General features: G+C 51.4%; 1 protein-coding gene across 1 annotated transcript in view; it reads left to right on the plus strand.

Moving 5' to 3' along the window:
• Positions 1-13,282, plus strand: part of Rilpl1 (Rab interacting lysosomal protein like 1) — a 35,548-nt gene that overhangs the window by 18,931 nt on the left and 3,335 nt on the right. The window contains exons 5-6 of the mRNA XM_005344378.2: positions 6,813-6,991; positions 7,562-7,654. Of these exons, the coding sequence (XP_005344435.1) occupies positions 6,813-6,991; positions 7,562-7,654 (272 nt within the window). The remainder of the gene's footprint in view (positions 1-6,812; positions 6,992-7,561; positions 7,655-13,282) is intronic.

The following is a 13,282-nucleotide window of genomic DNA, read 5'->3' on the forward strand; positions in this document are numbered from 1 at the left end:
CCCATGCATGCCCAAGACAGCCACTAGGCCGCAACGGGGGGTACCCATGCATGCCCAAGACAGCCACTAGGCCACAATGGGGGGTACCCATGCCGCAGTCTTGCTCCAGGAACTCAGGCCACTTTCCCTCTGACCAGGCAGGGCTGCTCTAAGCCTGGGTACCCGAGGGCACCACCCTAAGGACCATGTGATTCCCAGCTCTGATCCAGGTCTCTCACTTAAGCACAGGGACATTTTGCACCAACTGGCTGCACAAGCTGGTTTTACCTTCCATTCTGGCAGCTGAGGAGTAGAGAAGAAGCAGGGAGAAGGGCGGGGAGATGGCTGTCGATAAAGTGCAGACCTGAGTTTGGAGGCCTGCATTTGGAGCCCCAGCACCAATATACAAAAAGCCAGGTGGAGCTTATGCCTATAGCCCTGGCATTGTGGCTCCGGGCATCCAGAGCCAGCCAGTCTAGCACAGTTGTTGAGCTAAACAGATTAAATAGAGCACGATTAATGAAGCCACTTGATGTCAGTGTCTGGCTCTGTGTGTGCATACGAATAAAAATGTACAAAGAAGTGAGGGAGAAAATCAAGGCTGCCCACATCTGGATCATGCTGCCTGGATGGCTTCCGGGTTGTGTGACGTCCAGAGTGTGTCTCAATAAAACAGGAGGGCAGCAGGGTTACATGAGACCCGGGGCTTCTGGCAGATGAGGGGACAGCCCTGACCCTGTGGTTCAGGGTCTTATGAAGCCCAGGTAGAGAAATGTGGCTGTTGGGAGAGGGGGCAGTGGCATGGAGAGGCATGCCTGGCTGGCCCTCACACATCCAGAAAGTTCTCTGAAGAACTCATGCCGAGTGTTGCCCCTGCACCGGGAGGAGTGAGATAGGGACAGGTCGGGTGGGGAGGTTTCCAGTAGAATGTGGAGCAAGCTGTTCCAGGCAGGGAACAGCCAGGAAGCAGGCTGGGGAATGTGGCCTGTGGCTGGGTACAGTTCATTCCTAGGGCAGGGCTGGAGGGAGGTGGGAGCTATAGAGGAACTTGCAGCTGGAGAGGGGACCTCTTTTTTGTTTTCCGGGTTTTGTGAGACTGGGTTTCTCCACATGGTCTGGGCTGTTCTGGAACTCACTCTGTGGATCAGACTGGCCTCGAACTCACAGAGATCCTCCTGCCTCTGCCTCCCGAGAGATAGGACCAAAGGTGGTTACCACCATGCCCGGCCGAGGAAGCCCTTCTTGTTATTTCCCGAGGAGCCTGGTTTTCTCTCTAGTTTACCCAGCCTGCTCCTTTCTTTCTCTGTTCTTTTCATGTTTTCTGTTTTTGTTTTGGGACAAGGTTTCATGTGGCCTAAGCTGGCCAGTATCCAGGTAAGGATAACCCAGAAACCATGATCCTCTTGCCTCTGCCTCTCCAGTGCCAGGATTCTAGTGTGTAAACCACACAAGGTTTTTTTTTTTTTTTTGGTTTTTCGAGACAGGGTTTCTCTGTGGCTTTGGAGCCTGTCCTGGAACTAGCTCTGTAGACCAGGCTGGTCTCAAACTCACAGAGATCCGCCTGCCTCTGCCTCCAAGTGCTGGGACTAAAGGCGTGCGCCACCATTGCCCGGCTCAACCACACAAGGTTTATGCAGAGCCAGGGGTGTTGGACCCAGGGGCCTGGTGAATGTCGGGCAGTCGCTCTCCCCACTGAGCTGTATACTGAGTTCTTAAGTGGTGTTATTGAGGTAGGTCTCCCAGGCTGGCCCTAAACTCCACACCTACCTTTCACACTGATGGGGACTTTTACATAAGGCTCTGAGAGGTATAATTCATGAACCATCACATTCGGCCGTTTTCAGTATCCAGGGAAGAGGACTGTCCCAGGACCTGGGCTCCAGCTCTGGCAGCAAAACAAACCACTGTGAGTGGCACACAGTTAGTTTCTAGGAAGCAGGTCTTCAGGTAAGAAAGTGTATGACAAAGCCGGGCCGTGGTGGTACGCCTTTAATCCCAGCACTCTGGAGGCAGAATGGGGGTGGATCTCTGTGAGTTCAAGGCCAACCTGGACTGCAAGAGCTAGCTCCAGGACAGGCTCCAAAGCTACAGAGAAACCCTGTCTCGAAAAACAAACAAAAAAAAAAAAAAAAGAAAGTGTACGATGATCAGGCATGGTGGTGCATGCCTGAAGTCCCAGCACTTGGATAATGGATGGTGTTCGAGGCTATCCTCAGCTACATCTCTAGTTTGAGGCCAGCCTGGGCTACATAGAAAGACTGTCTCATAACAACGAAGGCAGAATCCATAGCACCCCAAGGGCCTGGTAGCTGGGTTGAGTCAGGGCTTAGATCCTGGGTTCAGGTGGCTTTGAGCTCTGATCACCAGGCTCCATTGATACCACAGGGGAGCCTTCCCAGGAGGCCAGGCCTCAGGCTACAGGCCCAGACCTGTGATGCTGCACCTGGAGCCTCCAGGCATCTCCTGGCACCTGTGCCCAGAGAGCCCCCAGGGAGAGGGAGCAGTTTATCTGAGATAACCTGAGCCACCCAACAGTCCCTTGTGGAATGACCCTAGAAGGGCCTCTGATTGGCTTTGATGACCGTATTGGAAGGGATTGCTTCAAACTTTCCAGCTGGGACGGGCTTTGCTAGCGCTGCCCACAAGGTGGAGTCATGGCTGACAGAACCCCAGTTCTCCCCACACTCAGAAGCAAAACTGCCACACACCTGGCTAAGACTCACCTACGCTCTAGGGGAATTAATGCTCACTACCTCAAAAGAGCTGACCCTGCTAAGGCCAGAGGAACCGCTATGATTTTTTCCCTTAAGATGTTTATTTATTTATTTGGTTAACATGTGTGGCTGTTTTGTCTGCATGTATCTATGCACACCAGAAGAGGGTATCCGATCCCATGGGACTACAGTTATAGACAGTTGTGAGCCACCATGTTGGGTGCTGGGAATTGGACCCAGGACCTCTAGAAGAACACCAACCAGTGCTCTTAACCTCTGAGCCATCTCTCCAGCCCTAGCTTTCTGTGTCTTGACTGAACACGGCCACTGCAGGGGAGCAGGGGGACCCTGTGTGTCAAAGTGGGTTTGCGGGGGCTGGGGGTGCACACCTTTAAACCTATCACTCAGTTGGCAGAGGCAGATTGATCTCTATGAGTTCCAGGGCAGCCTGGTCTACAAAGCAAGTTCCAGGACAGTCAGGGCTATGCAAGAAACCATCTTGAAAAACAACAAAACAGGCCGGGCGATGGTGGCGCACGCCTTTAATCCCAGCACTCGGGAGGCAGAGGCAGGCGGATCTCTGTGAGTTTGAGACCAGCCTGGTCTACAGAGCTAGTGCCAGGACAGGCTCCAAAGCCACAGAGAAACCCTGTCTCGAAAAAAAAAAAGAAAGAAAGAAAGAAAAACAACAAAACAGAAACAAAATAGAAATATCATTAGGTTCTCTGGGGCATGATGTAAAGCTAACACTAGGGAGGCAGAGGCAGGAGGATTTGGCATTTGAGTCTCAAATTAAATTAAAACAGTTGACAGCTGGTTCAGTAGATTTTATGGTCCAGCAGGGGTCTAAACAAATGCAGGGGACACTATGTGGCCCTGGGGACTCTATTGTAACCTCGGATGTCTTTACCTCTGGTGCTGAGAGTTGGTGGAAAACTACACATGCATCAGCACCCAGCGCAGAGGGAGCACCTCTCTGGAAACCGCTCCCTCGATCCTCACTTATTGGCATATTTGTGTGTGTCTATCTCTCAATCCTGCTGTTCAGTTCCAGTCTGTTCCGGTTCTGAGTTCAGTGATTTTAGTGTTTAGTAAAATGCTGGATGCCCTTTAAAAATGGAGGAACAGTCTGTGGGGGTGGCCAGTCCTGATGGTGAGACCGCAGTGGTGATGGATAATGCTAGAGGTTTGTCTCCCAGTGGAATATTACACAGCTGTGGGAAGGAATGAAGCTGTGACCCAGGCTGTAACAGGCTGTGGGGTAGCGTAGTTGGGAAGGCCATCTGCAGATGCTGAGTGGCCTGCTAGGTCGCAGACATCATGCCTTCTCATGCTGGAGCATCCTGGTTTTGGTGATGGCCTTGAAGAAATGGACCACTGGGGATCTGGCTTGCTGGCTTGGAGAAGGGTGGTTGGTGGTATGACTTGTTGGTGTGCGCAAGGTCCGAATATTGCAAATATTAGGAAACGTGAGGGTAGGGGAGAAAGGGGTGTCCAGTGTCATACACCTGTCATCCCAGCCTTCCAGAGCCTGAGGCTGGAAGATGGATGTGGGTTCCAGCCAGCCTGGGCTACAGAGTGAGAACCTGTCTCTAAAAAGTAATGGGCCAGCCTCTTAAGGTTACTATTGCTGTGATAAACACCCTGACCAAATCAAGTTGGCATGTGGGGGAGTTATTTTGCTTATACGTCCATATCACCATTTATCATTGAAGAATGTCAGGGCAGGAACCTGGAGGCAGGAGCTGATGCAGAGACCATGGAAGGATGCTGCTTACTGGCTTGCTCCCTATGGCTTTTTCAGCCCGTTTTTTTGTTTTTTCTCTCTCTCTCTCTCTCTCTCTCTCTCTCTCTCTCTCTCTCTCTCTCTCTCTCTCTCTCTCTCTTTCTCTCTCCTTTTTCTCCCTGAGGCAGGGTTTCTCTGTAGCTTTGGAGCCTGTCCTGGAACTAGCGCTGTAGACCAGGGTGGCCTCGAACTCTCAGACATCCGCCTGCCTCTGCCTCCAGAGTGCTGGATTAAAAGCGTGCGCCACCACTGTCCACCCTCAGCCTACTTTTTTACAGAACCCAGGTCCACCTGCCCAGCGATGGCCCCACCCACATCAATCACTAATTAAGAAAATGCCCTACAGCTGGCTCTTATGGAGGATCTTATCTTTCAGTTGAGGTTCCCTCCTTTCAGATGACTCTAGCTTGTGTTACATTGACCTAAAACTAGCTAGGGCAGCTGGCAAGATGGCCTAGCAGGTAAAGGTGCTTGTTGCCACGCAGTACCCACTGGCATTTGATACCCAGGACCCATATGGTCAGAAGAAAGAACTGACTTCCTAAAGTTGCCCTTTGACTGCCATATACTCTGTAAACACTCACAGACACATACAATAATCGTGAGTAAACAAGTAAATAGAAAGTGGCAAGTGTGTGGACTGTGGAGAACTGGGACCCTTGGAGTGGCTGGCGGGGGTGCCAGACAGGGCACATCCACTGTGGGAAGCACCTTGTATAGAGAGGAGAACTCAGGTAAAAACAGAGTCTCCGCAGCCGTTCACGGTCCTGGGCATAGTTCAAGGGTGGAAGACAGGTGTCCCATCAGGATTGGACGCTGGGATTCACATCCAAAGAGAAGCTACGTATGTACCCATCGACGGCAGGATGACACCATGCTCATCTTCCCGTCTGTAGAATATACCCAGCCATTAAAAGGGATGAGTCTCTGACACAGGCTGTAATGTGGACAAAACACAAGGTTGATTGGAAGAGGCAGAAGCAGGTGCATTATGGAAAATGTCCAGGTGAGAAGAGATGAGAAAACAGGCTTCCTGCAGGGGCTGAGACAGAACGAGAGGGAAGTGGTGGGCGATTGCTTAATGAGTGTGGGAATTGCCTTTGGATGATGAGAATGTTCTGGAATTAGAGGTATAAAGTAGTATCACTGCATGAGAGGTTTTTTTTTGGGGGGGGGATATCACACTGTATCCCAGACTGCCTTCAAGTCTCTATGTAGCACAGACTGGCCTCATACTCACCATGTAGCCCAGGCTGGCCTCAAACTTACTGTGTGGCTCAGATTGCCTTGAAATTCACAACATAGCTCAGGCTGGCCTTGACTCTTGGCACCTTTCCTGCCCCAGCCACCTGTGTGCCAAGACTAGAGCCATGTACCACCACAGCCCACTAACATACTTTAAAATGGTAAATTCTGTATCTCATGTGTCTTACCAATGTCTTTGAAAGGCTACCAGGCTCTGGCACGAGGTGCCATAGTAAGTTGTGATCTGAGGCAGGGCAGCTGCTGCAGGACGATCCTGGGCTCTGTCTGTGTGACTTACATTGCAGACAGCTGTATCCCCTTGCCAGGCTCCAGCAAGGTGGCAGGAGCCCCTGGGGAAGAAGGGGTTTGACCAGAGGGTCTGTCCCAGAAGTGACTCAACTTCTCATTAAATGAAAACGGTAGCAAGGACGAGTCTCGGCTGTTCTTCAACACACCTTGACCAGATCAGCAGAGGTCTAAGTAAGAAAATGGGAGGGTGGGCTGGAGAGATGGCTCAGTGGTTAAGAGCATTGCCTGCTTTTCCAGAGGTCCTGAGTTCAATTCCCAGCAACCACATGGTGGCTCACAACCATCTGTAATGAGGTCTGGTGCCCTCTTCTGGCCTGTAGGCATATGCACAGAATATTGTATACATAATAAATAAATAAATATTAAAAAAAAAATAACTTACAAAGTTTGCAATATGTCAGGCAACTTCTTTAAAAAAAAGAAAAGAAAAAGAAAATGGGAGGGAAACCTGGAGGAGAAGGCAACAGATGGTGGAGGGCGGCCGTCAGAAGCAGGGTGGGAGGCACGCATGCCTCTGCCCGTTTGTAATAGCATCCTGAGTGGAGTGGGAGTCTGGGATGCAGGGCTAGCTCATGAAGGAGCTTGCTGAACAGGTGGTGGTTGGCTCCCACCTCCAAAGGGAAATGTTATGGAAGATAAGCGGAGGCTGCTGCCCAGAGACCGAAAATAGTGACCTGATCAGGCCGCCTACCAGAGGGGGGTAGAAAATTCTAGCATATGAAGGGTGTGGAGCGGGGACCGTCAGGAGTGCCTTGACAACGCATCTCTGCCTTCTTCAGATACAGCTGCAGGCGGATGGAGAGGAGTGCATCTCAGACTCAGAGAAGGCTGCCCTGGACCTCAAGGACCCCAACCGCCCTCGGTTCACGCTACAGGAGCTGCGGGACGTGCTGCATGAGAGGAATGAGCTGAAGTCTAAGGTGTTCCTGCTGCAAGAGGAGCTGGCCTACTATAAGAGGTGAGGGCAATTACCACGACCTCAGCGGCCACACCCCAGACCCAGGCCAGGCGTGTTAGTACTTGTGCAGCAGAGAGACAAGCACTCCTATAGGTGGCATAAAGGTCACACAGCCCCCAGCAGGCCATTCATTGCACGTCTTGCCAAGTGTGTGACCAGATGTCTGTCAGAGGGCTGAGGGATAGATGGCTTGATCAGTGAAGAGTTAACATTGCAAGCACGAGGAGCAGAACTTAGGTCCCCAGACATTTACGCGCGCGCGCACACACACACACACACACACACACACGCATGCATGCACATCAGAAGGAGGGGGAAGAGAGAGAGGGAGGGAGGAAGGGAAGACATAGCACTTGTCCTTAAACACCTCCCCGGGGCCAAAGGAACTACTGACTTACCCTCCAGACTCAAACCCCTGGCTGAGTGTGCCAGCAAAGAACACAGTTGTCATCTTCCCGGTTACCTTACTCCCCACTGAGAAATTTTGCACCAAAGCAAACCATTCTACCCACTTTGGGAGGGTTCCAGTTATCACAGGATTGTGTTGACTCCTCTATTTCATGCCTTCAGCGAAGAAATAGAAGAGGAGAATCGAATACCCCAGCCTCCGCCCATCATACACCCAAGAACGTCCCCCCAGCCGGAGTCCGGGATCAAGCGACTGTAAGTGTTGTGCCTCCCACGTGGGCTGTGTCACACATGGCTCATCCTGGTTCCTGCGACCTCTGATTCCAGGTCTGGGCGCCCTCTCTCAGGACTGCCCCTCACCCCAGTGGCTGAGACCAGCTTCTCCCACCACTGGGGCTTGCCCTTCGGGTTTTGATTATCTCCCTGCTTGACCTGGACCCCAGTTCTCGGTGTCACTGGGCAGAGATTTGGGGACCAGTGACTGGTGCTCAGGAGCTTGCTTGGGTGTGCCAGGTGCATGGGATGTGGCTCTGGGTTTGGTACGGTGAGTAAGTTGGGGGATCGGAGACTCGGGCATTTTCAGAACTTTAAGGAGCTAAGTGTAGGACCCTGTGCTTGAATCCCAGCATTCAGGAGGTGGTGACAGGAAGATCGGAAGTTCAAGGTCATCCTTGGCTTCATAGTAAGTAGCCAAGACCAACCTAGGCTACATACGATACTTAAAAATAAAGTCCAGAGTAGCCTAGGTCCACCCCCTGTCGGATTTTGTGATGATAAACCCTCTACGCCATTACGTGTATGTTGGTCCAACATACATTCAGTCTTAGGCCCTGGTTGCTATGAGACACTCGCAGAAGGTCGCGTGTAGCTCCTGTGATCCACTAGACCTCGGCCCCTCCAGGAGTGCTTGGCCTTGTCGATCTCCTTGGTTCTCGTGGGAGCTGCCAACATCTTCCTTGGAAAAGAACAGAGGCTAATGGAGTAATGGTGTCCAGTTGAGAAGATTTGCAGGCCCCAAAGCCTGTCAGAGGAAGGGCTGAGTTTTTATCTGGCCTTGTCAGGTGCCATCTTGTGCCCATCAAGAGCCTGCTGCAGGCCAAGTCCTGTCCCTCAAATAGCCTTGTGGAGGCCTCACTCTGGTGCTAATACGTAGAAGACTGTCATTGTTAGGGAACCCTTGAGACAACTGACTGTGGCCAGTAAGAGGCAGAGCCCAGCCGAGGTAGCCCGGCCTCGGAGGACTGTGGTCAAGCCTGTGGCAGACCCACATTGAGTGTCTGGATAGACCGAAAGGGGCTCTCCGGACCTGGTTTTGGCTATTCTTACAGAAAAGCCCTTGGGCTTCTCCCCAAACCCAATAGAAGCTTTGAAAGAGCAGGCAGCGTGGAGGCGGGGGAGGAAGTGGGCGCTACCCATACATCCTACCCGTTAAACGCCAGTGACCATGCTGAGCTAGTTCTGAGCAGATGGAATGTGGGCTGGTTTGTGTGGTGGGACCCACTCCCTTGTCAGGTGGTATCCCGCTCACGCTGGGCCCTCCGACAGCGAGGTAGCTTCCTGCAGCGCTGCTGTAGACAGCAGTGCCCCTCTGAGCTGGCTAGCCTGCCCTACACCCCTGCTGGGTTTGGGAGTTCTTCTCAGAGATATAAATACTTCTAAGGAACAGGATCCAAAGGCTCCCATGAAGTCCCAGCACTGTTCTGACCTTTCTATCTGCTACCAAAGCTCCACTCAGACAACTGCACAGAAGAAATGGTCCTAAGTGCAGGCTCTCCAGCCTACTCCAGCATCGGGCTTGGCTGGCTCCTGGCTACCTGTGCGAGGGCTCTGTCCCTCCCCGTGCTCCTGCAAGTACAGACCCTGGACTTGAGTGGGGCAGCCACCCTGAGCCTTGGAGTCTGCTCTCACTAGGTGGGGAAGCTCACATCTGTAACTCCAGCACTCGGGAGGCTGGGGTACGCCTGCCTCTAGTTAGAGAGAGACACCTAGACTACAGACTGGGGACCATGCCTGAAAAGAAGCCAGAACAACAGAAACGGATTCCGTTTTCTTCTCTCTGAAGCTCTAGAGAAAATGGAAAGGCAGGTGGCATGTGGTCCATTGTGAGGTGTAAGCACGTGAAACACGCAGAAGGTGAAGGGGATGACGGCGAACTTGAGGCCCGTAGACCTTGGTGTTAGAAAAAAATGAAGCAGAGGCCAGTGAGGTGGTTTAGCAGTTAAAACACAAGCCTAAGGACCTAAGTTCAGTACCCCCCTGAACTACATAAAATGGACAAAAGAACTGACTCCCCAAATCAGTTTTCTCACATATAGACATACCACTCATATCATATACTCACACGCAGAGACACACGTAATTTTTTCCCCCGAGACAGGGTTTCTCTGTGGAGCCCTGGCTGTCCCTGGAACTCACTCTGTAGACCAGGCTGGCCTGGAACTTAAATCTCTGCCTTCTGAGTGCTGGGATTAAAGGAGGGCACCACCATTGCCCAGCACAAATAGTTTTTTTAAGTTGTTTTTTTCCAGTTTCAGGCTGGGTAAAACCTAGACTATCATGATTCCAATTCAGCATATGACCAGGCCACAGCGTCTGCCACACTCTCCGAGGTGACTCCGTTCCCAAAATCCCTCTCCCCTTTATTTTATTTTTTAATATTTATTTATTTAGTATACAATGTTCTGTCTGTATGCCTACAGGCCAGAAGAGGGTGCCAGACCTCATTACAGATGGTTGAGAGCCACCATGTGGTTGCTGGGAATTGAACTCAGGACCTTTGGAAGAGCAGGCAATGCTCTTAACCACTGAGCCACCTCTCCAGCCCCCCCTCCCTCTCCCCTTTAGCTCTGCCTCAGATTGCTTGGCAACACCTGGTGTTCTTAGCCCGACAGAGTTGTCCGCTCCAGAGGGACAGGAGCGAAGACAGAGCGAGACCGTACTTCCTGTCCCTGCTGCACAGGTGGCCAGCCCTTTGCAGCCAGATTTCTGGGGGGTGACAGGAGCGGCTATCAGGCACAAAGGGCTTTTGACCAGCACAGGGACAACACTGGTAGCTTTTGTCTTCTGTGGCCTATGACGGCTTTCATTGGCAGGCTCTCCTAGAGCCCTTCTTCTCCATATTGTGGCCTCTGTCCCCTTCGTCCTCTCCTTTGGACTGTGTTTGACCTGTGGCTGTGGGCCCCTGATCCCAGCCCACCTCTGTCACCCGGCAGCTAATAAAGAACCACCAGGCTTAGTTGAAGGGAGTCCACTCTTGAGTATGGTCAGAGTCATGGAACTGGTACAGTTATCCCCATTTCTCAGATGAGGAAACTGAGGCCCAGGGATGCCAGACTTGATTCAAGTCTGTGTGATTGGGAAGACTCAAAACTGGGCTTCTGAACTAGGTCTTTTGTCCATTACAACACCCCCTCACCTCTCCTTCCTCTCTCACATCCTCATGCCCCAGCTAGTGGCTGGCTGCCCAGGTCCCCTTATCTCTCAAACACACCCTGAGTCCAAGACGTCATAATTGACATTTCTGGGCTGGGCACAACAAGGCGACCAGAACCTCCCACTGCCAGTCAGAACAGTGAGGCTGAAGATGGTCCAAGAATAGCCTGTGACTGGGAGGCCGCTGGCCTGAGAGGACAGGTTGGCACAGCCCACGGAGGTCACAAGGGAGCCTCAAGTGACTTCAGCCTTGTCCCCAGCAAACCCTAAACACCAGTGTCCCTTTTGTGTGGTCCCCACTTCAGAGTCCATCCCGCACATACACAGGGCAGCTTTCCACTGGGCACAGCTTTGGGGGGGGGGACTCTGGAGGGGGGCAGGAAGGCAGCAGCTGGCCTCAGGGACCGGAAAGCCTGGCCTTGGAGTATGCTCCACCTCTGTCTGCAGCAGTGAGGACGATGGTGTGTCCTGTGCCTGGCCTTCTACCCCCACACCCTTCCTTGGCCAGGAATAGTTTCTTCAAAGCCGCCCATGAAATGCTAGGAGTTAGCACTTCACTTGGTTTGAGCCTTCCGAAAATACCCAGCAGGGGTGGAGGCATTAAAACCACGGCTACCATGATTAAGATGCAGAATTTGGCCCCAACAGTCATAGGAGTGGCTCTCTCTCTTTTATCAAACTTGGAGGTCATAGGCTGTGCCCTAGCAAGCCAGCTTCAGCCACCTGTCTGGAGTCAATCAATTATAAAAGCCAAATTAATAGTGAAAAGCAGAAAATAGGAGATTTATTCCATGTGGCCACACATTGAATACAGACACACACAGAGAGACACACAGATACAGAGAGAGACACACACACACATCCATCTTCAGGGTCTTTAAATCAGCGTCAGGTTTAAGTAGAGAGCAACAGATAGGCACATCTGAACAGTCCTGCCAGTGTGTGGTTCCCCCATCGCTCACCGGCATACTTCAGTTTCACCCTGTGAGGTCAGCTTTGTAAATCTCTGGAGACAAGTACTCACTTCCTTGGGCAATTCCCATTCTTTGTTTGGAGAGTCTGATGATCTTAAGGGTGAAAGACTTAAGTGTCTCTTTAAAATATTCCATTATGGGGCTGGAGAGACAGACAGCTCAGTGGTTAAGAGCACTGGCTACTCTTCCAGAGGACCCAGGTTCAATTCCCAGCCCCGACATGGCAGCTCACACCTGTCTGACACCTGTGCATGGATAGACATGTCACAAAACACCAATGCATAGAGAAACTTTTTTAAAATTAGATATTTTTGCCGGGCGGTGGTGGCACACGCCTTTAATCCCAGCACTCGGGAGGCAGAGGCAGGCGGATCTCTGTGAGTTTGAGGCCAGCCTGGTCTACAAGAGCTAGTTCCAGGACAGAAACCAAAAGCTAAGGAGAAACCCTGTCTCGAAAATCAAAATAAATAAATAAATAAATAAATGAAATAAAATTAGATATTTTTAAAAAGTGTGCTCTATCACACCTCCTTTAGAAAAAATAAAAAGAATAGCTTCATTTCTGTGCCACCTCTGGAGGTTGGGCTTGTCCAGGTGACCCGGAAGCAATCAAAGGAATGGCATGCCCCAGATGACTCAGGCCTTCTTGGCTGCGGTGTGGCCCCCTGTGTTTGTAAGTGGGCAGACACCTCTGCAAGCAGTGTCTACATGGAGTCCGAGGCTTCCTGCTTCGCAGTGACAGTGTTTGAGGGACAGGGACTGTGAGGGGGGTGTCTTCAAAACAGCGGGTGCCCCCAAAGCCTCTTGTGCCCAGCAGCTAGCAGGAAAAGGGTGCCCGCCCTTCTCAGTGTCAGATGAGTGGGCTCTGGTGGACTGCAGCTGCCACTCATCTGTGACGACACTGAGATGGTGGAACACAGCGAGGGACTTCAGAGACTCCGCTGGAGACCGTGAGAGTGTCTCGGGGATACAGACACTCCATTGAATTTTTGTGTAATATTCTGAGTCCCGTCACCAGCACCTCATGAGATCCAATGTGGTGGTCATGGTTATGCCTGTAAGTCAAGCCCCAAGGGAGGTGTGAGGCGCAAGGATCAAGAGTTCCAGCTAGCCTCAGCTGTGCAGGAAGTCTGAGGCTGGTTTAGGATAAAGACTATCTCTGTGGGCTGTGGTTGCGCATGCCTTTAATCCCAGCACTCTGAAGCCAGGCGGATCTCTGCAAGTTCCAGGCCAGCCTGGTCTAGAGAGTGAGTTCCAGGGCTACACAGAGAAACTCTTGTCTTGAAAAGCTAAAATAATAATTTATAATAATTAATAATAATTTTATAAAAGACTGAGGCTGTAGCTCAGTTGGGAGAGTACTAGTGTGCATGAAACCTTGGGCTCAATTTCAGTGCATGGACCTATAACCCTAGCCCTTGGAGGTGGAAGCCCAGTTCAAAGTCATTCTTTTTATTTTTTTTATTTTTTTATTTTT

Source organism: Microtus ochrogaster, chromosome 2 (genome assembly GCF_000317375.1).
Source record: "Microtus ochrogaster isolate Prairie Vole_2 chromosome 2, MicOch1.0, whole genome shotgun sequence".
In the NCBI taxonomy this organism is placed as follows: Eukaryota; Metazoa; Chordata; class Mammalia; order Rodentia; family Cricetidae; genus Microtus; species Microtus ochrogaster.